At 40.6% G+C, this 27,117-nt stretch overlaps 1 protein-coding gene across 1 annotated transcript in view; it reads right to left on the bottom strand.

Annotated features, from left to right (window-relative positions):
• megf11 (multiple EGF-like-domains 11) overlaps positions 1 to 27,117 on the bottom strand; it is a 369,526-nt gene that overhangs the window by 143,995 nt on the left and 198,414 nt on the right. The window contains exons 5-7 of the mRNA XM_045706373.2: positions 26,393 to 26,529; positions 8,575 to 8,787; positions 6,102 to 6,276 (exon numbers count right to left, since the gene is read on the bottom strand). Of these exons, the coding sequence (XP_045562329.2) occupies positions 6,102 to 6,276; positions 8,575 to 8,787; positions 26,393 to 26,529 (525 nt within the window). The remainder of the gene's footprint in view (positions 1 to 6,101; positions 6,277 to 8,574; positions 8,788 to 26,392; positions 26,530 to 27,117) is intronic.

The raw sequence follows: 27,117 nt of genomic DNA, 5'->3' as shown, positions 1-27,117 counted from the left end.
TTTTAATTTTTTTAATAAATAAATACATTTAAAACCTCAACATCAAGGACAACTGAAATCATAACAGCAACGCCGACTGTATATGTTTGTGTGCATGTCTGGCACTATTACATGTATGTGTGTGTTCTTGTATGTGTTTATTTGAATGAGAGTGTGTGTATATGCATGTGTACAAACACCTGCACGGCATCAGCCTCGGGCAAACCGGCATTAGTTGTAAAAACACTGCCACTCAGTGTCATTCAAATGTACTTTTTATTATGTTTTATTTATTTATTTACTTTTATCTTTGACCATCATTCTATCTCCCACACAGCAACTCCACACCCACTTGTCTCCAATTCCACATGCCAACCCTCAGCTTCCCTCAGCCCATCCCATCTATCTCTGCTGGCCACCCACTTCCTGTTTCAACCCATCCCAACCCTCAGCTTCCCTCAGCCCATCCCATCTATCTCTGCTGGCCACCCACTTCCTGTTTCAACCCATGCCAACCCTCAGCTTCCCTCAGCCCATCCCATCTATCTCTGCTGGCCACCCACTTCCTGTTTCAACCCATTCCAACCCTCAGCTTCCCTCAGCCCATCCCATCTGTCTCTGCTGGCCACTCACTTCCTGTTTCAACCCATTCCAACCCTCAGCTTCCCTCAGCCCATCCCATCTATCTCTGCTGGCCACCCACTTCGGGTTTCTACGCAACACATATCTTTCAACTATGCTGTGATGTTTAACGTACAATTTAACGTACAATTTCAATCTATCTAATCGAATAGAACCAACAGATTGCGAGTTGAAGATAAATACTTTTACTAAGAGTATTAGTATATTAGTAATTGACTGACCCGGTCTCTCCAGATCTCCTAACAGTGCTATTTCTAGGGTCAATTTTAGATTTTCAGCATTTTCAGCCATTACTGAACCTGAGGAGACCAGAAACAGGCTACCTGAGAGCAATACCAAAATAAATGGTCTATTGATTCTGTAACCTCACAACAAATTCTGCAGAGCTTCAATGATTTTATGCCCCAAATATTCAAAATTTTGTTGGTGGCAAGAATTATATATAATCATTTTAGCTGAAAAGTCTTTTATCTTGCATTGTTTTATATATCAACTCATACACCCTGTACCATGGAATCGATACATCAAAAATCTCTTCCCAACTATTTTGCAGTCTGTATGGCACAGTTGTCAACATCCTGGTCCTCAAATAAAACTGGTATACTTACCTATTTATGCTATTTTTATTCCTCCGCCAGTTTTGATCCTTTATATTGGGCAGACAGACCAGTTCCCTACATCCTGCCGCTGCCACCTGACTCCTCCATTTTTGGGGTAATGCTGTAATCAATTGGTTGCACTCTTGGATTGAGCAGACCTTTCCGTACAATTCTGATAACTCCATGAAGGACATAACTCTACCATTCCAATTTACAGTATCATTTAACTTCTCTAGGGTAGGGGGCAGTATTTTGACGTCCGGATGAAAAGTGTGCCCGTAGTAAACTGCCTGCTACCCAGACCCAGAAACTAAGATATGCATATGATTAGTAGATTTGGATAGAACACACTCTGAAGCTTCCAAAACTGTTTGAATGATATCTGTGAGTATAACAGAACTCATATGGCAGGCAAAAACCTGAGATAAATCCAACCAGGAAGTTGAAAATCTGAGGCTTGTAGTTTTTTTTTATTAATTCCCTTTTCAAACTACAGTGACGGAAGAGAATGAGAATTACAGTCATTTCAACCAGGTGTCTGGCTGAGTGCCATTAGATCGTTCATGCGCATGGCCGTCAGCGCGAGGTGCTTTCTTTTTCCTTTCTGAAGACAAAGGATTTGTCCGGTTGGAATATTATCGAAGATGTATGATAAAAAACATCCTAAAGATTGATGCTATACATCGTTTGACATGTTTCTACAAACTGTAGTATAACTTTTTGGACTTTTTGTCTCAACAAAATGCGCGAGCATGGCGCATTTGGATAACTCGTCTGAACGCGCAAACAAAACTGAGTTATTTGGATATTAATATGGACATTATCGAAACAAAACAAACATTTATGGTGGAACTGGGATTCCTGGGAGTGCATTCCGATGAAGATCATCAAAGGTAAGTGAATATTTATAACACTATTTCTGACTTTTTTTGACTCCAACATGGCGCCTTTCTATAATGGCGGTTGTTGTTGTCTGAGCGCCGTACTCAGATTATTGCAAAGTGTGCTTTCCCCGTGAAGCTTTTTTTGAAATCTGACACAGCGGTTACATTAAGGAGATGTTCATCTATAATTCTTTCAATAACTGTTCTATATTTTATCAACGTTTATGATGAGTATTTCTGTAAATTGATGTTCTCATTCACCGGAAGTTTTGGGAGGCAAAACATTTCTGAACCTTACACGCCAATGTAAAATGGTTTTTTTGGATATAAATATGAACTTGATCGAGCAAAACATACATGTATTGTGTAACATGAAGTCCTATGAGTGCCATCTGATGAAAATCATCAAAGGTTAGTGATTAATTTGAGCTGTATTTCTGGTTTTTGTTACGCCTCTCCTTGCTTGGAAAATGGCTGTGTTTTTTCTTGTTTACGTGCTGTCCTAACATAATCTAATATTATGCTTTCGCCGTAAATCCTTTTTGAAATCGGACACTGTGGTTAGATTAAGGAGAATTTTATCTTTAAAATGGTGTATAATAGTTCTATGTTTGAGAAATTTGAATTATGAGATTTTCGTTGTTTTGAATTTGGCGCTCTGCTATTTCACTGGCTGTTGAATAGTGTGTCCCGCAGGTGTACATACCCAAGAGAGGTTAAGAACAAAATACCCTTTTCAAACATCTTTTTCATGAATACAGGTATTTTATCAACCAGCACATTTGCATTCAGCCATAATATTTGTTGTAATATTTGTTCCATCTTTTCAGGGGCATGAAATTGAAATTGTAGCCAGCTCTGCAATGCTTGTTTGAAAAAGAGAGATACTTTGAAAAAAGTATCATTTTCAATTAATCGAGAGACATGGCAATCTGCACAAAGGCAAAAAGGCAATTTTTTAACAATGGATGAGCTTTTCTTGTTAATCTACTTGAGAACCATTTAGGGTTCAAGTAAAACTTTTTGAATAAGTGAATCTTTTAGAGAGAGGTTTAGTGCTTTTATATTTAATAATCTCAACCCACCCAGTTCATATTCAGTATATAGATAGGCACGTTTTATTTTGTCTGGTTTAGCGTCCCAGATAAAGTTAAATATTTTTTGCTCATATGATTTGAAAAACGAATAATCAGGAGTAGGCAGCGCCATAAGTAAGTGAGTAAACTGAGATATGACGAAGGAGTTAATCAGGGCAATTTTTCCATAAATAGACAGGTATTTACCTCCATGGTTGCAGGATCTTGTCTATTTTTACAAGTTTTCTATTGAAAATTCATTGTGGAGAGCTTATTTATATCTTTGTGATATGAATACCGAGTATGTCTACTTCACCATCAGCCCATTTTATAGGTAAACTGCAGGGTAATGTAAAAGTTGTATTTTTTAAAGATCCAATACGTAATATTGTATCCCTTATCATAATTAGGTTTTAGTCCAGAGAGTACAGAAAAGTATTCTAGATCTTCAATGAGATATTGCAGGGATCTAGCTTACGGACTTAATATAAAACTTGAGTCATCGGCATACATGGACACCTTTGTTTTTAAGCCTTGGATTTCTAATCCTCTAATGTTGTTATTGGATCTGATTTTAATAGCTAGCATTTCGATGGCCATAACGAATAGATATGGTGACAGCGGACACCCTTGTTTAACTCCTCTTGACAAGTCAAAACTCTCTGAGAAGTAGCCGTTGTTCACTATTTTACACCTGGGGTTGCTATACATTATTTTTAACCATTTTATAAGAGAATTACAAAAATGGAAAAAATCCAGGCATTTATAAATAAAATTCAGTCTTACTTTATCAAATGCCCTTTCAAAATCCACTATAAATACCAGTCCTGGCTGCTTAGATGTTTCATGATGTTCTATTATTTCTAGTAGTTGTCGTATATTATCTCCAATGTATTGTACATGTAAAAAAAACTGTCTGATCAGGATGAACAATACCTGGTAAAACCCTTTTAATTCTTAGTGCTATACATTTCGCTAGTATTTTTACATCACATTTACATTTACATTTTACATTTTAGTCATTTAGCAGACGCTCTTATCCAGAGCGACTTACAGTAGTGAATGCATACATTTCATACATTTTTTTTTTCTTTTTTTTTTCTTCCCTGTGCTGGCCCCCCGTGGGAATCGAACCCACAACCCTGGTGTTGCAAACACCATGCTCTACCAACTGAGCTACAGGGAACATTGAAGTGTAAGGGGCCTCCAGTTTTTTAGCTAGACTGGGTCTTTATATTTGCCATCTGGGTCTTGTTTTAATAATAGAGAAATCAGTCCTTCCTGCTGAGTACCTGACAGACTACTATTTCTATAGGAGTAGTTAAAACAATCTAACAATGGAGCTTTTAGTATATAAAAAAACTACTTGATATACCTCTACCGGTATGCCATCAAGCCCTGGGGTTTTTCCAGACTGAAAGGATTTAATAGCCTCAAAAAGTTATTCCTCTGTAATTTGACCTCCGCACTGATCTTTCTGTACATTTGTTAATTTTCCATTTTTTATATTATTTGGAAAGAATTCCTTACCGTAATCTTCATTCAGTGGGAGAGGATGAGACGGAAAAGAGAACATCTGCCTAAAATAATTAGCTTCCTCTTTTAAAATATAATTCGGTGAATCATAGATGTCTCCGTCTTCAGCAATGAGTTTCTTTTTTGTTAGCGTTCCTGTGTTGGAGATTCAGGAAGAATTTTGTTAATTTTTCTCCATATTCCATCCAGTTTGCGTTATTTTTTGTAATAGATTACATTAGATCGTTCTTGAATAAGTTCCTCAAGTTCTTTTTGTTTTTCCTCTAACTTATTTTGTATTTCTGTAGTATCGTTTTTATTGCTATCTACCTGTACTATTAGTTCATATAGTTCCCTTGTTAGTATTGTCTCTTTAGCCAGAAACTGCTTTTTTATTATTGATGAATTTTGAATTGAATGACCTCTGAAGGTACATTTAAAGGTATCCCAAACAATAAGGGGATTTTCTGAACCAATATTAAACTGGAAAAATTCATTTATATATCTATTTTTTTATCTTAGTTAAAAATAAGTTGTCCTCCACTAAACTTTGATTAAATTTCCAATATCCCCGTCCACGTGTAAAATCTATGAGAGTTATGTGAAGGCCAATTAGATGATGATCCGATCGCATTCTGTCTCCTATTAAAACTTTTTTTTACCTTTGATGCAAGAGAGACAGAGACAAGAAAGTAGTCAAGATGACCAGCTTGATTAAGTCTCCTCCATGTATATCTGATTATGTTTTTGTTTTTTTTGTCTACAAATATCCACTATTTCTAATGTGTCCATAATATTTGTGATTTCCTTAAGGGCACGGTGATGATAGTTTGTAGAGTGATTACCTTTACTGTCCATTGAGGTACTTAACACTGTGTTATAGTCTCCTACCGTAATGATTTGATAATTTGTTTCCTGTAAATTCAATAAATTGGTATAAATGTTTTCGAAGAAGTATGGATCATCCTGATTTGGACCATATAGATTAATGAGCCAAATCTTTTTTTCGTTCACTTTCATATTCAAAATGATCCACTATAGTGCTTTCCTATCGGCTTAGCCACTCAGGGACCTGGGACTATAGTGCTTTCCTATTGGCTTAGCCACTCAGGGACCTGGGACTATAGTGCTTTCCTATTGGCTTAGCCACAGGGACCCAGATTAGTGCTCTGCAGTTGTTTTAGCCAATCAGAGACACTGGGACTATAGTGCTTTCCTATTGGCCTAGCCACAGGGACCCAGATTAGTGCTCTGCAGTTGTTTAAGCCAATCAGAGACACTGGGACTATAGTGCTCATCTATTGGGTAATTGATTTGTGCTACTGGATAGCTAATTGTTCAATCAAAAAGGAGGTCAGCACACCTAGTGGACGCCCTCTGGAAGAAGAAGAAGAACAAGAACTCACCATGTAACCAGGGGCACAGACGCAGGCCCCAGTGACTCCGTGACAGTCAGCCCCGTGGGAACAGCTGCATGGCAACCTGCATCCGTCGCCGTGGTAACCAGGTGGACAGGTCTCGTTGCAGTAGAGCCCCGCCCATCCTGCTGTACAGGTGCACTCACCTGACAGGGGGTGACAGCTAGAGCAGAATCAATAAATCAAATCAATCAATCAATCAACCAATCTAATTAATCAATCACTCAATCAATCAATCAATCGACCAACCAATCTAATTAATAAATCAATCAACAAACCAATCTAATTAATCAATCAACAATCAATCAACCAACCAATCTAATTAATCAATCAACAATCAATCAACCAACCAATCTAATTAATCAATCAATCAACCAAACAATCGAATTAATCAATCAACCAACCAACCAATCTAATTAATCAATGAACAACCAACCAACCAACCTAATTAATCAATCAACAATCAATCATTCAGTCAATCAGTCGTTTAGTCAATCAGTAAAATGGTATCTATAAAGCCCTTTTTACATCAAGCAAACAGAACCACAGTAGGCCATGGTGAGAAATCTGCAGAGAGAGTGAAACAGCTAGCCCTAAGCCGACATCCATCCATCCATCCATCCATCCATCCATCCATCCATCCATCCATCCATCCATCCATCCATCCATCCATCCATTCAGCATCAGACTCTAATGATGATCTTTCTGTTCCAGGACCAGCATCAGACTCTAATGATGATCTTTCTGTTCCAGGACCAGCATCAGACTCTAATGATGATCTTTCTGTTCCAGGACCAGCATCAGACTCTAATGATGATCTTTCTGTTCCAGGACCAGCATCAGACTCTAATGATGATCTTTCTGTTCCAGGACCAGCATCAGACTCTAATGATGATCTTTCTGTTCCAGGACCAGCATCAGACTCTAATGATGATCTCACTGTTCCAGGACCAGCATCAGACTCTTATGATGATCTTACTGTTCCAGGACCAGCATCAGACTCTAATGATGATCTCACTGTTCCAGGACCAGCATCAGACTCTAATGATGATCTTTCTGTTCCAGGACCAGCATCAGACTCTGATGATCTTTCTGTTCCAGGACCAGCATCAGACTCTAATGATGATCTCACTGTTCCAGGACCAGCATCAGACTCTGATGATCTTTCTGTTCCAGGACCAGCATCAGACTCTGATGATGATCTTTCTGTTCCAGGACCAGCATCAGACTCTGATGATGATCTCACTGTTCCAGGACCAGCATCAGACTCTGATGATCTTACTGTTTCAGGACCAGCATCAGACTCTGATGATCTTACTGTTCCAGGACCAGCATCAGACTCTGATGATCTTACTGTTCCAGGACCAGCATCAGACTCTAATGATGATCTTACTGTTCCAGGACCAGCATCAGACTCTGATGATCTTACTGTTCCAGGACCAGCATCAGACTCTAATGATGATCTTACTGTTCCAGGACCAGCATCAGACTCTGATGATCTTTCTGTTCCAGGACCAGCATCAGAGCATTAGCGCTTCAATTCACCAACATTTCTGTTATTTTTCATTTTTTAAATAGATCCTGAAGAAGGCACAGTGAAGCCGAAAACATTGGTGATTTACCCAATAAAATACCGGGAGTTTATATATGGAGTGTGCGACTCTCTTTATATTTATTATTTATAGTTTATATTTTGAATTTTTTTAAAACAACTAATTGACAAACATCGGTTCAATTATTTGAATTCCATTTCGTTAGGTTTTTTTCTGTGAGTTCAATGCGCACATTTTTCAGTTTCTCTAGAGATAAATCAGATCCAGCCTGAACTGTGTGATGTAGTAGGGAGTCGTAGTTTCTCTAGAGATAAATCAGACCCAGACTGAGTAGTAGGGAGTTGTAGTTTCTCTAGAGATAAATCACATCCAGCCTAAACTGTGCGATGTAGTAGGGAGTTGTAGTTTCTCTAGAGATAAATCAGACCCAGACTGAACTGTGTGATGTAGTAGGGAGTTGTAGTTTCTCTAGAGATAAATCAGACCCAGACTGAGTAGTAGGGAGTTGTAGTTTCTCTAGAGATAAATCAGACCCAGACTGAACTGTGTGATGTAGTAGGGAGTTGTAGTTTCTCTAGAGATTAATCAGATCCAGCCTGAACTGTGTGATGTAGTAGGGAGTTGTAGTTTCTCTAGAGATAAATCAGATCCAGCCTGAACTGTGTGATGTAGTAGGGAGTTGTAGTTTCCAACAGGCCAATATTCTACCATAGTTTAGCGTAGGAAACGTGATAATTAACTACAATGACCATAATCCATTTCGCGCCTGCTTAAAACTTGTCCGGTCTGTGTGGAGAAGAGAGAACTTTCGATCGATAGAGATAGAAATCAGTTGCTTCGCGAGCTTGAAAAGACATGATCTAAGTCAGGTGTAGTCAGTCATTATATCTGTATAAGGTGCCACGTACCTGACAGTGTTGGAGGCATTACAGGGGCAGTACTTGTCACAGATGAGTCCGTACAGGCCCGGGGGACAGAACCTCTCCTGACACTGAGGTCCTTTAAAACCTGTGTCGCAGAGACACGCCCCGTTGATATGGTAACACTTAGCACCATTCCGACAGTCACAACGCAGGCTGCACTGAGGACCGTACCACCCCGCCGGGCACTCCTCCTGGCATCTAGAGAGGAGAGGAAGGGGAGAGAGAGAGAGAGAGAGAGAGAGAGAGAGAGAGAGACAGAGAGAGAGAGAGAGAGACAGAGAGAGAGAGAGACAGAGAGAGAGAGAGAGAGAGAGAGAGAGAGAGACAGAGAGAGAGAGAGAGAGAGAGAGAGAGAGAGACAGAGAGAGAGAGAGACACAGAGAGAGAGAGAGAGAGAGAGAGAGAGAGACAGAGAGAGAGAGAGAGAGAGAGAGAGAGAGGGAGAGAGAGAGAAACAGAGACAGAGAGAAACAGAGACAGAGAGAGACAGAGAGAGAGAGAGAGACAGAGAGAGAGAGAGAGAGAGAGAGAGAGAGAGACAGAGAGAGAGAGAGAGAGAGACAGAGAGAGAGAGAGAGAGAGAGAGAGAGACAGAGAGAGACAGAGAGAGACAGAGAGAGACAGAGAGAGTTAGTGATAGTCACACCCTCAGCCTGCACTAAGGGCCTTTGGACCGTACCAGGTACTCTTCCTGGCATCTATAGAGAATAACAATAGTACTATAGTGGTAAAAGTCCAGCCCCTAAAATTTCTTAGGGCAAGGCCTCCTTTTTTTTTATCCACTTCCTGTCCTGAATGACATTCCCAAAGTAAACTGCCTGTTGCTCAGGCCCTGAAGCTAGGATATGCATATAATTGGTACCATTGGAAAGGAAACACTTTGAAGTTTGTGGAAATAATTAAAATCATTTTGGAGAATATAACACAATATATATGGTAGGAGGAAATCCAAAGAATAACCAACCGGAATTTTTTTGTTTTTGACAGACCATCCTCTTAGATATGCAAGAGAAAGATCATATTGAGAATTAAGCTCCCTGGATGCAATTCCTCTGGCTTCCACAGGGTGTCAGCAGTCTATGTTCAAGGTTTCAGGCTTGTAACTTCAAAAACGAATAAGAAATATACGTTTTAGTAGAAGGACACAGTCTTGGAAATTGGTGTTTGTGCGCGCATGATAAGGATTAACAATAGTCCTTTAGTGGTAAACGTCCAGCCCCTATAAGACTCAATGACCTAACTGGATTGCAGAGCCTGTAAATATTCAGACCCCACACTGAGATGTTTACCAGACAGACAGACTACATTATTCAGAGGGTAGTCCCCCTGCTGCATCTTAGGCTGAGATGTTTACAGACAGACAGACTACATTATTCAGAGGGTTAGTCCCCCTGCTGCATCTTAGGCTGAGATGTTTACAGACAGTCAAACCACTAAACTGTAAAAAAATTACTCTTTGGATAACCCCCCCCCCCAAAAATGACAGCAATTATATTAAAAAAAAATTTAAAATCTGTTTTTCTCAATTGGAAAAAAACCCAATGTTTGTTGAAACCGAATATGTGATTGAATACATAAAAAAAAGAATGAAATGTATGCATTCACTACTGTAAGTCGCTCTGGATAAGAGCGTCTGCTAAATGACTAAAATGTTAAAATGTTAATTGAATGACAAATGTACTATTTTGTTATTAGTTTATTAATATTTCAAGTTGCAACCTTTCAGACTCCACTTCCTGTTTGGTTAACCCTAATAAACAACACAAAATACAAAACTAATATTTAAAGCAATCATAACCCATTTTTTTTTATTTATCTTGTTCCAAGTAGATTTCTTCACTTTGGAATTACCATTCCCCCAAAAATTATTAAATTGGGTTACAAGCAATTAAATAAATTCCTTGCAAACAAAGAAATTTGTTCTGGTTCAATAACATGAAATAATGAGTCCAAACGTCTGGACGAAGAAAGTCATTACTGGCCACAATATTGTAACCAGATGGTGAGGATGGGGGCGGCAGGTAGCTTAGTGGTTAGAGTGTTGGACTTGTAACCGAAAGGTTGCAAGATCGAATCCCCGAGCTGCTGACAAGGTAAAATCTGTTGTTCTCCCCCCTAGGCAGTCATTGAAAATAAGAATTTGTTCATAACTGTCACATCCTGACCAGCAGAGGGAGAAAATTGGATTCGTTTTGGTCAGGATGTGGCAGGGTTTTTGTGTGTGTGAATGGTTGTGTTGGTGATTAGGACTCCCAATTGAAGGCAGGTGTGTTGAGTTGCCTTTGATTGGGAGTCCTATATAGGAGTGTGTGTTTTTCTTTGGGGTTGTGGGTAATTGTTTCTTGTTTAGTGTGGTTGCACCTGACAGGACTGTTGGCTGTCAGTTTCCTTGGTTTTGTTCTTGTATAGTGTTCGTTCTAATTAAATTGAAGGATGAATACTAACTCTGCTGCATTTTTGTCCATTTCTGAAGACAGCTGTGACAATAACTGACTTGCCTAGTTTTTTATAAAGATAAAACAAATACATTTATTACCATTTATTACCAACTATGTGTTTTCACACATAGTTGCTATTCATGGTTTGCATGTTACTTCAGAATATTGTTTTAAACATTCGTTTTAGGACTGATTGGGGACTGATGAAGACTGATAAAGAATCGGTCTAAAGAAAGCAAATAATTAGTATGAAACATGTTTTTAATGTCACCAGATTGAGTTTAGATGCAGTATAACGCTAGCTAGCTAAGCTTGAGGTGGAGACCTCCATATTTTAGCTTGCTATCATTAGCATTTCTAGCTATTTTTGAAGAACTTTGCTTGCTAATGACAACGTTCTCATCTGTCTAAAGTAAATTTGACAACATGATGATGATGATGATGATGATGATGACGAAGCTGTTTTCTACTAAATATGTGCCTAATTTAGCACTGACAACGTATTCCCAAACCCCTATAGTGTAATTTACATGCCATTAGCCCCGGTTCAAAGCCACGCACCAAATAAGCCACGCCTCCTCTTCTGATGGGGTGCCAATCACTACACTACACCCACCGCTATGCAATACGCTTGTAAATTAGGTGTCGAAAGCAATTTAGAAACTTTCATAAAATAAAATAAAAAACACACATTCAGATCAGCATCGTTCCAATTCCTCCCATCAGCCCCTCCCATCAGCCCCTCCAATCAGCCCCTCCCATAAGCCCCTCCAATCAGCCCCTCCCATCAGCCCCTCCCATCAGCCCCTCCAATCAGCCCCTCCAATCAGCCCCTCCAATCAGCCCCTCCCATCAGCCCCTCCCATCAGCCCCTCCAATCAGCCCCTCCAATCAGTCCCTCCAATCAGCCCCTCCCATCAGCCCCTCCCATCAGCCCCTCCCATCAGCCCCTCCAATCAGCCCCTCCAATCAGTCCCTCCAATCAGCCCCTCCAATCAGCCCCTCCAATCAGCCCCTCCAATCAGCCCCTCCAATGCAGCCCCTCCATGCAGCCCCTCCAATCAGCCCCTCCAATCAGCCCCTCCAATCAGCCCCTCCAATCAGCCCCTCCATGCAGCCCCTCTAAGCAGCCCCTCTAAGCAGCCCCTCCCATGCAGCTCCTCCAGGCAGCGACCTCCAATCAGCCCCCCAGGCAGCCCCTCCCAGGCAGCCCCTCCCAGGCAGCGACTCCCAGGCAGCCCCACCCAGGCAGCCCCTCCCAGGCAGCCCCTCCCAGGCAGCCCCTCCCAGGCAGCCCCTCCCAGGCAGCCCCTCCCAGGCAGCCCCTCCCAGGCAGCCCCTCCCAGGCAGCCACTCCCAGGCAGCCCCTGGGAGAGAGAGAGAGAGAGAGAGAGACAGAGAGAGAGAGACAGAGAGAGAGAGAGAGAGAGAGAGAGAGAGAGAGAGAGAGAGAGACAGAGAGAGAGAGAGAGAGAGAGAGAGAGAGAGAGAGAGAGAGACAGAGAGAGAGAGAGAGACAGAGAGAGAGAGAGAGAGAGAGAGAGAGAGCGATTCCTTAGAGGAGACTTCTGCAGGACCTTAAATATACCCTCTCTGGCACAGCATCGATCTCAGGTGTCCAGCAGAACCATTAGCAGCCAGATAGATAGCTCAATTACATTATCACATGGACTAGTTATGTTTCATGTTTAAATGACATTGGCTTCAGACTGGGTTGTGTCTCCCAAATGGATCCCTTATTCACGTCTGGGCAAAAAGTAATACTCCAGTAAGAGAGGTGGGTGTAGTGTAGCGTAGGGAATTAATACAGTCTAATTCTGTTCCAGGTTAATTCACCTGTCACTTTACTAAATGAATGAGGGCAGTTTAGCCAAATATTAAAAAAGACAGAAAGTTGTGTTCTGGAAGAGTTTTTATCCAGGTGGCTTTAGGTCGAAGAGAAGAAAACCTGCGGGGAAATCTCAGTTAGACAGCATCAGTTTAGACAGCAACTCTATAGAGACAACATCACTGTTTTAGTAGTTTTTTCAAAGTGAATTGAGGCATACTATTATGACCTGCTGAATACCAACTATCTATCACTTAGATAATGTATTTTCAGGTAGAGATACCTCGCTAAGCAGGCTGCTCTCTTTATCCCTCTCCATCGCGCATTCTTCTGTCTCTTCTGTCCCATGTCTGCCCAACGCAGACCGAACGAGGAGGTGTGCAATGTATTATGGTTATTGTAGTTAATGAACAGATTTTCAGAGCTAAAAAGGAAAAGAGGGGGATACCTAGTCCGTTGTACAACATTGTATTCAACGGAAATGTGTCGTCTGAATCAGAGAGGCGCAGTGGGAGAGCTGCCTTTAATCTAAATCCACGTGTTCGTCGCCCGGGGAACGGCGGGTTAAGTAAACTACACCGCACAGAGTTCGGGATTTATCTGAATTAACTCTAAAGAGAAACTTGGCAGTGAGATCACAGAGGGAAAAAAAACTGAATGAAGTTGAATTCAAATATCTTGATCCGACATCGGGTCAATTAGTTAAATAACATGCATTTTGTTGAATTGCTCAGCGTTGGAAGGAACTGAAGAGACTGTTAACCAGTGTTGTTTTTAAAAAAATTTTTAGCTTTATTTAACTTTGCAAGTCAGTTAAGAACATATTCTTATTCACAATGACGGCCCGTAGGTCTGTCTAAGACAACTGCAACACACAGTGAGATGAATGGAGAATATTCACAGGAATAACTCAGTGGAGTCTGTCCTAAATGGTACCCTATTACCTATATACAGTAGTGGAGTCTGTCCTAAATGGTACCCTATTACATATATACAGTAGTGGAGTCTGTACTAAATGGTACCCTATTACATATATACAGTAGTGGAGTCTGTACTAAATGGTACCCTATTACATATATACAGTAGTGGAGTCTGTCCTAAATGGTACCCTATTACCTATATACAGTAGTGGAGTCTGTACCAAAATGGTACCCTATTACCTATATACAGTAGTGGAGTCTGTCCTAAATGGTACCCTATTACATATATACAGTAGTGGAGTCTGTCCTAAATGGTACCCTATTCCCTATATACAGTAGTGGAGTCTGTCCTAAATGGTTTAATATTACCTATATACAGTAGTGGAGTCTGTCCTAAATGGTTTACTATTACCTATATACAGTAGTGGGGTCTGTCCTAAATGGTACCCTATTACCTATATACAGTAGTGGAGTCTGTCCTAAATGGTACCCTATTCCCTATATACAGTAGTGGAGTCTGTCCTAAATGGTACCCTATTACCTATATACAGTAGTGGAGTCTGTCCTAAATGGTACCCTATTCCCTATATACAGTAGTGGAGTCTGTCCTAAATGGTACCCTATTACCTATATACAGTAGTGGAGTCTGTCCTAAATGGTACCCTATTACCTATATACAGTAGTGGAGTCTGTCCTAAATGGTTTACTATTACCTATATACAGTAGTGGAGTCTGTCCTAAATGGTTTACTATTACCTATATACAGTAGTGGAGTCTGTCCTAAATGGTACCCTATTCCCTATATACAGTAGTGGAGTCTGTCCTAAATGGTACCCTATTACCTATATACAGTAGTGGAGTCTGTCCTAAATGGTACCCTATTACCTATATACAGTAGTGGAGTCTGTCCTAAATGGTACCCTATTACCTATATACAGTAGTGGTGTCTGTCCTAAATGGTACCCTATTACCTATATACAGTAGTGGAGTCTGTCCTAAATGGTACCCTATTCCCTATATACAGTAGTGGAGTCTGTCCTAAATGGTACCCTATTCCCTATATACAGTAGTGGAGTCTGTCCTAAATGGTTTACTGTTACCTATATACAGTAGTGGAGTCTGTCCTAAATGGTACCCTATTCCCTATATACAGTAGTGGAGTCTGTCCTAAATGGTACCCTATTCCCTATATACAGTAGTGGGGTCTGTCCTAAATGGTTTACTATTACCTATATACAGTAGTGGAGTCTGTCCTAAATGGTACCCTATTACCTATATACAGTAGTGGAGTCTGTCCTAAATGGTACCCTATTACCTATATACAGTAGTGGAGTCTGTCCTAAATGGTTTACTATTCCCTATATACAGTAGTGGAGTCTGTCCTAAATGGTACCCTATTCACTATATACAGTAGTGGCGTCTGTCCTAAATGGTACCCTATTACCTATATACAGTAGTGGAGTTTGTCCTAAATGGTACCCTATTACCTATATACAGTAGTGGAGTCTGTCCTAAATGGTACCCTATTCCCTATATACAGTAGTGGAGTCTGTCCTAAATGGTACCCTATTACCTATATACAGTAGTGGAGTCTGTCCTAAATGGTACCCTATTCCCTATATACAGTAGTGGAGTCTGTCCTAAATGGTACCCTATTCCCTATATACAGTAGTGGAGTCTGTCCTAAATGGTACCCTATTCCCTATATACAGTAGTGGAGTCTGTCCTAAATGGTTTACTATTACCTATATACAGTAGTGGAGTCTGTCCTAAATGGTACCCTATATACAGTAGTGGAGTCTGTCCTAAATGGTACCCTATTACCTATATACAGTAGTGGAGTCTGTCCTAAATGGTACCCTATTCCCTATATACAGTAGTGCAGTCTGTCCTAAATGGTACCCTATTACCTATATACAGTAGTGGAGTCTGTCCTAAATGGTACCCTATTACCTATATACAGTAGTGGAGTCTGTCCAAAATGGTACCCTATTCCCTATATACAGTAGTGGAGTCTGTCCTAAATGGTACCCTATTCCCTATATACAGTAGTGGAGTCTGTCCTAAATGGTTTACTATTCCCTATATACAGTAGTGGAGTCTGTCCTAAATGGTACCCTATTCCCTATATACAGTAGTGGAGTCTGTCCTAAATGGTTTACTATTACCTATATACAGTAGTGGAGTCTGTCCTAAATGGTACCCTATTCCCTATATACAGTAGTGGAGTCTGTCATAAATGGTACCCTATTACCTATATACAGTAGTGTAGTCTGTCCTAAATGGTACCCTATTCCCTATATACAGTAGTGGAGTCTGTCCTAAATGGTACCCTATTCCCTATATACAGTAGTGGAGTCTGTCCTAAATGGTACCCTATTCCCTATATACAGTAGTGGAGTCTGTCCTAAATGGTACCCTATTCCCTATATACAGTAGTGGAGTCTGTCCTAAATGGTTTACTATTACCTATATACAGTAGTGGAGTCTGTCCTAAATGGTACCCTATTCCCTATATACAGTAGTGGAGTCTGTCCTAAATGGTTTACTATTACCTATATACAGTAGTGGAGTCTGTCCTAAATGGTACCCTATTCCCTATATACAGTAGTGCAGTCTGTCCTAAATGGTACCCTATTACCTATATACAGTAGTGGAGTCTGTCCTAAATGGTACCCTATTACCTATATACAGTAGTGGAGTCTGTCCTAAATGGTACCCTATTACCTATATACAGTAGTGGAGTCTGTCCTAAATGGTACCCTATTACCTATATACAGTAGTGGAGTCTGTCCTAAATGGTACCCTATTCCCTATATACAGTAGTGGAGTCTGTCCTAAATGGTACCCTATATACAGTAGTGGAGTCTGTCCTAAATGGTACCCTATTACCTATATACAGTAGTGGAGTCTGTCCGAAATGGTACCCTATTACCTTTATACAGTAGTGGAGTCTGTCCTAAATGGTACCCTATTACCTATATACAGTAGTGGAGTCTGTCCTAAATGGTACCCTATTCCCTATATACAGTAGTGGGGTCTGTCCTAAATGGTACCCTATTCCCTATATACAGTATTGGAGTCTGTCCTAAATGGTACCCTATTACCTATATACAGTAGTGGAGTCTGTCCTAAATGGTACCCTATTACCTATATACAGTAGTGGAGTCTGTCCTAAATGGTACCCTATTACCTATATACAGTAGTGGAGTCTGTCCTAAATGGTACCCTATTACCTATATACAGTAGTGGAGTCTGTCCTAAATGGTACCCTATTCCCTATATACATTAGTGGAGTCTGTCCTAAATGGTACCCTATTACCTATATACAGTAGTGGAGTCTGTCCTAAATGGTTTACTATTACCTATATACAGTAGTGGACTCTGTCCTAAATGGTACCCTATTACCTATATACAGTAGTGGAGTCTGTCCTAAATGGTACCCTATTCCCTATATACATTAGTGGAGTCTGTCCTAAATGGTACCCTATTCCCTATATACAGTAGTGGAGTCTGTCCTAAATGGTTTACTATTACCTATATACAGTAGTGGAGTCTGTCCTAAATGGTACCCTATTCCCTATATACAGTAGTGGACTCTGTCCTAAATGGTACCCTATTACCTATATACAGTAGTGGAGTCTGTCCTAAATGGTACCCTATTCCATATATACAGTAGTGGAGTCTGTCCTAAATGGTTTACTATTACCTATATACAGTAGTGGAGTCTGTCCTAAATGGTACCCTATTACCTATATACAGTAGTGGAGTCTGTCCTAAATGGTACCCTATTACCTATATACAGTAGTGGAGTCTGTCCTAAATGGTTTACTATTACCTATATACAGTAGTGGAGTCTGTCCTAAATGGTACCCTATTACCTATATACAGTAGTGGAGTCTGTCCTAAATGGTTTACTATTACCTATATACAGTAGTGGAGTCTGTCCTAAATGGTACCCTATTCCCTATATACAGTAGTGGAGTCTGTCCTAAATGGTACCCTATTACCTATATACAGTAGTGGAGTCTGTCCTAAATGGTACCCTATTACCTATATACAGTAGTGGAGTCTGTCCTAAATGGTACCCTATTACCTATATACAGTAGTGGTGTCTGTCCTAAATGGTACCCTATTACCTATATACAGTAGTGGAGTCTGTCCTAAATGGTACCCTATTCCCTATATACAGTAGTGGAGTCTGTCCTAAATGGTACCCTATTACCTATATACAGTAGTGGAGTCTGTCCTAAATGGTACCCTATTCCCTATATACAGTAGTGGAGTCTGTCCTAAATGGTACCCTATTCCCTATATACAGTAGTGGAGTCTGTCCTAAATGGTACCCTATTCCCTATATACAGTAGTGGAGTCTGTCCTAAATGGTTTACTATTACCTATATACAGTAGTGGAGTCTGTCCTAAATGGTACCCTATTCCCTATATACAGTAGTGGAGTCTGTCCTAAATGGTACCCTATTACCTATATACAGTAGTGGAGTCTGTCCTAAATGGTACCCTATTCCCTATATACAGTAGTGGAGTCTGTCCTAAATGGTACCCTATTCCCTATATACAGTAGTGGAGTCTGTCCTAAATGGTACCCTATTCCCTATATACAGTAGTGGAGTCTGTCCTAAATGGTACCCTATTCCCTATATACAGTAGTGGAGTCTGTCCTAAATGGTTTACTATTACCTATATACAGTAGTGGAGTCTGTCCTAAATGGTACCCTATTCCCTATATACAGTAGTGGAGTCTGTCCTAAATGGTTTACTATTACCTATATACAGTAGTGGAGTCTGTCCTAAATGGTACCCTATTCCCTATATACAGTAGTGCAGTCTGTCCTAAATGGTACCCTATTACCTATATACAGTAGTGGAGTCTGTCCTAAATGGTACCCTATTACCTATATACAGTAGTGGAGTCTGTCCTAAATGGTACCCTATTACCTATATACAGTAGTGGAGTCTGTCCTAAATGGTACCCTATTACCTATATACAGTAGTGGAGTCTGTCCTAAATGGTACCCTATTCCCTATATACAGTAGTGGAGTCTGTCCTAAATGGTACCCTATATACAGTAGTGGAGTCTGTCCTAAATGGTACCCTATTACCTATATACAGTAGTGGAGTCTGTCCGAAATGGTACCCTATTACCTTTATACAGTAGTGGAGTCTGTCCTAAATGGTACCCTATTACCTATATACAGTAGTGGAGTCTGTCCTAAATGGTACCCTATTCCCTATATACAGTAGTGGGGTCTGTCCTAAATGGTACCCTATTCCCTATATACAGTATTGGAGTCTGTCCTAAATGGTACCCTATTACCTATATACAGTAGTGGAGTCTGTCCTAAATGGTACCCTATTACCTATATACAGTAGTGGAGTCTGTCCTAAATGGTACCCTATTACCTATATACAGTAGTGGAGTCTGTCCTAAATGGTACCCTATTACCTATATACAGTAGTGGAGTCTGTCCTAAATGGTACCCTATTCCCTATATACAGTAGTGGAGTCTGTCCTAAATGGTACCCTATTCCCTATATACAGTAGTGGAGTCTGTCCTAAATGGTTTACTATTACCTATATACAGTAGTGGAGTCTGTCCTAAATGGTACCCTATTCCCTTTATACAGTAGTGGAGTCTTTCCTAAATGGTACCCTATTAGCTATATACAGTAGTGGAGTCTGTCCTAAATGGTACCCTATTCCCTATATACAGTAGTGGAATCTGTCCTAAATGGTACCCTATTACCTATATACAGTAGTGGAGTCTGTCCTAAATGGTACCCTATTACCTATATACAGTAGTGGAGTCTGTCCTAAATGGTACCCTATTACCTATATACAGTAGTGGAGTCTGTCCTAAATGGTTTACTATTCCCTATATACAGTAGTGGTGTCTGTCCTAAATGGTACCCTATTACCTATATACAGTAGTGGAGTCTGTCCTAAATGGTACCCTATTACCTATATACAGTAGTGGAATCTGTCCTAAATGGTACCCTATTACCTATATACAGTAGTGGAGTCTGTCCTAAATGGTACCCTATTCCCTATATACATTAGTGGAGTCTGTCCTAAATGGTTTACTATTACCTATATACAGTAGTGGAGTCTGTCCTAAATGGTACCCTATTCTCTATATACAGTAGTGGAGTCTGTCCTAAATGGTTTACTATTCCCTATATACAGTAGTAGGGTCTGTCCTAAATGGTACCCTATTACCTATATACAGTAGTGGAGTCTGTCCTAAATGGTACCCTATTACCTATATACAGTAGTGGAGTCTGTCCTAAATGGTACCCTATTACCTATATACAGTAGTGGAGTCTGTCCTAAATGGTACCCTATTACCTATATACAGTAGTGGAGTCTGTCCTAAATGGTACCCTATTACCTATATACAGTAGTGGGGTCTGTCCTAAATGGTACCCTATTACCTATATACAGTAGTGGAGTCTGTCCTAAATGGTACCCTATTCCCTATATACAGTAGTGGAGTCTGTCCTAAATGGTACCCTATTACCTATATACAGTAGTGGAGTCTGTCCTAAATGGTACCCTATTACCTATATACAGTAGTGGAGTCTGTCCTAAATGGTACCCTATTACCTATATACAGTAGTGGACTCTGTCCTAAATGGTACCCTATTACCTATATACAGTAGTGGAGTCTGTCCTAAATGGTACCCTATTCCCTATATACAGTAGTGGAGTCTGTCCTAAATGGTACCCTATTCCCTATATACAGTAGTGGAGTCTGTCCTAAATGGTACCCTATTACCTATATACAGTAGTGGAGTCTGTCCTAAATGGTTTACTATTACCTATATACAGTAGTGGAGTCTGTCCTAAATGGTTTACTATTACCTATATACAGTAGTGGAGTCTGTCCTAAATGGTACCCTATTACCTATATACAGTAGTGGAGTCTGTCCTAAATGGTACCCTATTCCCTATATACAGTAGTGGAGTCTGTCCTAAATGGTACCCTATTACCTATATACAGTAGTGGAGTCTGTCCTAAATGGTACCCTATTCCCTATATACAGTAGTGGAGTCTGTCCTAAATGGTACCCTATTCCCTATATACAGTAGTGGAGTCTGTCCTAAATGGTTTACTATTACCTATATACAGTAGTCGAGTCTGTCCTAAATGGTACCCTATTCACTATATACAGTAGTGGGTCTGTCCTAAATGGTACCCTATTACCTATATACAGTAGTGGAGTCTGTCCTAAATGGTACCCTATTACCTATATACAGTAGTGGAGTCTGTCCTAAATGGTACCCTATTCCCTATATACAGTAGTGGAGTCTGTCCTAAATGGTACCCTATTACCTATATACAGTAGTGGAGTCTGTCCTAAATGGTACCCTATTCCCTATATACAGTAGTGGGGTCTGTCCTAAATGGTACCCTATTCCCTATATGCAGTAGTGTTGTCTGTCCTAAATGGTACCCTATTCCCTATATACAGTAGTGGAATCTGTCCTAAATGGTACCCTATTCCCTATATACAGTAGTGGAGTCTGTCCTAAATGGTTTACTATTACCTATATACAGTAGTGGAGTCTGTCCTAAATGGTACCCTATTCCCTATATACAGTAGTGGTGTCTGTCCTAAATGGTTTACTATTACCTATATACAGTAGTGGAGTCTGTCCTAAATGGTACCCTATTCCCTATATACAGTAATGCAGTCTGTCCTAAATGGTACCCTATTACCTATATACAGTAGTGGAGTCTGTCCTAAATGGTACCCTATTACCTATATACAGTAGTGGAGTCTGTCCTAAATGGTACCCTATTACCTATATACAGTAGTGGAGTCTGTCCTAAATGGTACCCTATTACCTATATACAGTAGTGGAGTCTGTCCTAAATGGTACCCTATTCCCTATATACAGTAGTGGGGTCTGTCCTAAATGGTACCCTATTCCCTATATACAGTAGTGGAGTCTGTCCTAAATGGTTTACTATTACCTATATACAGTAGTGGAGTCTGTCCTAAATGGTACCCTATTCCCTATATACAGTAGTGGAGTCTGTCCTAAATGGTACCCTATTACCTATATACAGTAGTGGTGTCTGTCCTAAATGGTACCCTATTCCCTATATACAGTAGTGGAGTCTGTCCTAAATGGTACCCTATTACCTATATACAGTAGTGGAGTCTGTCCTAAATGGTACCCTATTACCTATATACAGTAGTGGAGTCTGTCCTAAATGGTACCCTATTACCTATATACAGTAGTGGTGTCTGTCCTAAATGGTACCCTATTCCCTATATACATTAGTGGAGTCTGTCCTAAATGGTTTACTATTACCTATATACAGTAGTGGAGTCTGTCCTAAATGGTACCCTATTCCCTATATACAGTAGTGGAGTCTGTCCTAAATGGTACCCTATTCCCTATATACAGTAGTGGAGTCTGTCCTAAATGGTACCCTATTCCCTATATACAGTAGTGGAGTCTGTCCTAAATGGTACCCTATTACCTATATACAGTAGTGGAGTCTGTCCTAAATGGTTTACTATTACCTATATACAGTAGTGGAGTCTGTCCTAAATGGTTTACTATTACCTATATACAGTAGTGGAATCTGTCCTAAATGGTACCCTATTCCCTATATACAGTAGTGGAGTCTGTCCTAAATGGTACCCTATTACCTATATACAGTAGTGGAGTCTGTCCTAAATGGTACCCTATTCCCTATATACAGTAGTGGAGTCTGTCCTAAATGGTACCCTATTCCCTATATACAGTAGTGGAGTCTGTCCTAAATGGTTTACTATTACCTATATACAGTAGTCGAGTCTGTCCTAAATGGTACCCTATTCCCTATATACAGTAGTGGAGTCTGTCCTAAATGGTACCCTATTACCTATATACAGTAGTGGAGTCTGTCCTAAATGGTACCCTATTACCTATATACAGTAGTGGAGTCTGTCCTAAATGGTACCCTATTCCCTATATACAGTAGTGGAGTCTGTCCTAAATGGTACCCTATTACCTATATACAGTAGTGGAGTCTGTCCTAAATGGTACCCTATTCCCTATATACAGTAGTGGGGTCTGTCCTAAATGGTACCCTATTCCCTATATACAGTAGTGGAATCTGTCCTAAATGGTACCCTATTCCCTATATACAGTAGTGGAATCTGTCCTAAATGGTACCCTATTACCTATATACAGTAGTGGAGTCTGTCCTAAATGGTTTACTATTACCTATATACAGTAGTGGAATCTGTCCTAAATGGTACCCTATTCCCTATATACAGTAGTGGAGTCTGTCCTAAATGGTTTACTATTACCTATATACAGTAGTAGGGTCTGTCCTAAATGGTACCCTATTACCTATATACAGTAGTGGAGTCTGTCCTAAATGGTACCCTATTACCTATATACAGTAGTGGAGTCTGTCCTAAATGGTACCCTATTACCTATATACAGTAGTGGAGTCTGTCCTAAATGGTACCCTATTACCTATATACAGTAGTGGAGTCTGTCCTAAATGGTACCCTATTCCCTATATACAGTAGTGGGGTCTGTCCTAAATGGTACCCTATTCCCTATATACAGTAGTGGAGTCTGTCCTAAATGGTTTACTATTACCTATATACAGTAGTGGAGTCTGTCCTAAATGGTACCCTATTCCCTATATACAGTAGTGGAGTCTGTCCTAAATGGTACCCTATTACCTATATACAGTAGTGGAGTCTGTCCTAAATGGTACCCTATTCCCTATATACAGTAGTGGAGTCTGTCCTAAATGGTACCCTATTACCTATATACAGTAGTGGAGTCTGTCCTAAATGGTACCCTATTACCTATATACAGTAGTGGAGTCTGTCCTAAATGGTACCCTATTACCTATATACAGTAGTGGTGTCTGTCCTAAATGGTACCCTATTCCCTATATACATTAGTGGAGTCTGTCCTAAATGGTTTACTATTACCTATATACAGTAGTGGAGTCTGTCCTAAATGGTTTACTATTACCTATATACAGTAGTGGAGTCTGTCCTAAATGGGGTCCTATTACCTATACAATCGTTCAAAAGTTTGGGATCACTTACAAATGTCCTTGTTTTTGATTTTTTTTTTTTTTGTCCATTAAAATAACATAAAATTGATCAGAAATACAGTGTAGACATTGTTAATGTTGTAAATGACTATTGCAGCTTATTTTTTATGGAATATCTACATAGGCGTACAGAAGCCCATTATCAGCAACCATCACTCCTGTGTTCCAATGGCACGTTGTGCTAGCTAATCCATGTTTATAATTTCCAAAAGCTAATTGATCGTTAGAAAACCCTTAGAAAACTGTTGTGCTGATTAAAGAAGCAATAAAACTGGCCTTCTTTAGACTAGTTGAGTATCTGGAGCATCAGCATTTGTGGGTTCGATTACAGGCTCAAAATGGCCAGAAACAAAGAACTTTCTTCTGAAACTCGTCATTCTTTTCTTGTTCTGAGAAATGAAGGCTATTCCATGAAAGAAATTGCCAAGAAACTGAAGATCTCGTACAACGCTGTGTACTACTCCCTTCACAGAATAGCGCAAACTGGCCCTAACCAGATTAGAAAGACTGGGAGGCCCCGGTGCACAACTGAGCAGCTATTTTCAGGTCTCTCCAGAAATGTTAGATCAGGTTCAAATCCGGGCTCTGGCTGGGCCACTCATGGATATTCAGAGACTTGTCTTGAAGCCACTCCTGCGTTGTCTTGACTGTGTGCATAGGGTCGTTGTCCTGTTGGAAGATGACCCTTCACCCCAGTCTGAGGTCCTGAGTACTCTGGAGCAGGTTTTCATCAAGGATATCGCTGTACTTTGCTCTGTTCATCTTTCCCTCGATCCTGACTAGTCTCCCAGTCCTTGCCACTGAAAAACATCCCCACAACATGATGCTGCCACCACCATGCTTCACCGTAGGGATGGTGCCAGGTTTCCTCCAGACGTGACACTTGGCATTTAGGCCAAAGAGTTCAATCTTGGTTTCATCAGATCAGAGAATCTTGTTTCTCATGGTCTGAATACTTATGTAAATAAGGTATGTCTGTATAAAACATTTTTTTGCAAAGAGTTCTAAAAAAAACTGTTTTCACTTTGTCATTATGGGGAAATTGTGTGTAGTTTGATGAAGAAAATCATTAATTTAATCAATTTTAGAATAAGGCTGTAATGTAACAAAATGTGGAAAAAGTCAAGGCATCTGAATACTTTCCGAATGCAGTGTTTGGCGGTAGAAGTTGTTCAGAGTCCTGAGAACAGTCCATGACTTGGGTGGCTGGAGTCTTTGACAATTTTTAGGGCCTTGACACTGCCTGGTAGACATGTCCTGGATAGCAGGGAGTTCGGCCCCAGTGATGTACTGAGCCATACGCTCTACCCTCGGTAGCGTCTTGCGGTCGGATGCCAAGCAGCTACCATAACAAGTGGTGATGCAGCCAGACAAAATGCTCTCAATGGTGGAACTGTACACATTTTTGAGGATGTGAGGGCCCATGTCAAATCTTTTCAGTCTCCTGAGGGGGAAGAGGCATTGTCGTGCCCTCTTCACGACTGTGTTGGTGTGTGTGAACCATCATAATTCCTTAGTGATGTGGACACGACGTGCCTGTTTGATGGTTCGTCGGCGGGCGTAGCGGGATTTCTTATTATCATCCAGATTAGTCTCCCGCTCCTTGAAAGCGGCAGCTCTAGCCTTTAGCTCAGTGCGGATGTTGCCTGTAACCCATGGCTTCTGGTTGGGATATATATATACTGTACGTACGGTCAATGTGGGGACGACGTCGTCGGTTAATTTATTAATGAAGCCGGTGACTCCTTAATGCCATAGGAACATATTCCGGAACATGTTCCAGTCTGTGCTAACAAAACAGTCCTGTAGCTTAGCATCCATTTCATCTCACCACTTTAGTATTGAACGCGTCACTGGTACTTCCTGTTTGAGTTTTTGCTTGTAAGTAGGAATCAGGAGGATAGATTTATAGTCAGATTTTCCAGATGGAGGGTTGAGCGAGAGCTTTGTATGGGTTTCTGTGTGTTGAGTAACCCCGCTAGCCTAGATGTATCCTAACCCCACTAGTCTAGATGTATCCTAACCCCACTAGCCTAGATGTATCCTAACCCCACTAGCCTAGATGTATCCTAACCCCACTAGCCTAGATGTATCCTAACCCCACTAGTCTAGATGTATCCTAACCCCACTAGTCTAGATGTATCCTAACCCCACTAGCCTAGATGTATCCTAACCCCACTAGCCTAGATGTATCCTAACCCCGCTAGCCTAGATGTATCCTAACCCCACTAGTCTAGATGTATCCTAACCCCACTAGTCTAGATGTATCCTATCCCCACTAGCCTAGCTAACCCCACTAGTCTAGATGTATCCTATCCCCACTAGCCTAGCTAACCCCACTAGTCTAGATGTATCCTAACCCCACTAGCCTAGATGTATCCTAACCCCACTAGCCTAGATGTATCCTAACCCCACTAGTCTAGATGTATCCTAACCCCACTAGTCTAGATGTATCCTAACCCCACTAGGAAGTCAGTAGTCAAGCAGGTAGTATAAACTATGTGACGTACCTCCGTCCACTGTAGCCTGCGGTACACTGGCACTGACCAGCGACATGGTCACACAGTCCACCGTTAAGGCAGGAGCAGTCCTTACTGCAGTTGATGCCATATTTGCCCACTTGGCACGGCTGGGCACACACTGAGCCCTGAGGAACACAACCAGAGAATATATATACTGGATCAGATACTGAGCCCTGAGGAACACAACCAGAATATATATACTGGATCAGATACTGAGCCCTGAGGAACACAACCAGAATATATATACTGGATCAGATACTGAGCCCTGAGGAACACAACCAGAATATATATACTGGATCAGATACTGAGCCCTGAGGAACACAACCAGAATATATATACTGGATCAGATACTGAGGAACACAACCAGAATATATATACTGGATCAGATACTGAGCCCTGAGGAACACAACCAGAATATATATACTGGATCAGATACTGAGCCCTGAGGAACACAACCAGAATATATATACTGGATCAGATACTGAGGACTGAGGAACACAACCAGAATATATATACTGGATCAGATACTGAGGACTGAGGAACACAACCAGAATATATATACTGGATCAGATACTGAGGAACACAACCAGAATATATACTGGATCAGATACTGAGGACTGAGGAACACAACCAGAGAATAAATACTGGATCAGATACTGAGCCCTGAGGAACACAACCAGAATATATATACTGGATCAGATACTGAGGAACAC

Source organism: Salmo salar, chromosome 23 (assembly GCF_965601325.2).
Source record: "Salmo salar chromosome 23, fSalSal1, whole genome shotgun sequence".
In the NCBI taxonomy this organism is placed as follows: domain Eukaryota; kingdom Metazoa; phylum Chordata; class Actinopteri; order Salmoniformes; family Salmonidae; genus Salmo; species Salmo salar.
Note: the sequence above shows the minus strand (reverse complement) of the source record. Positions and strands in the feature narration are given on the sequence as shown.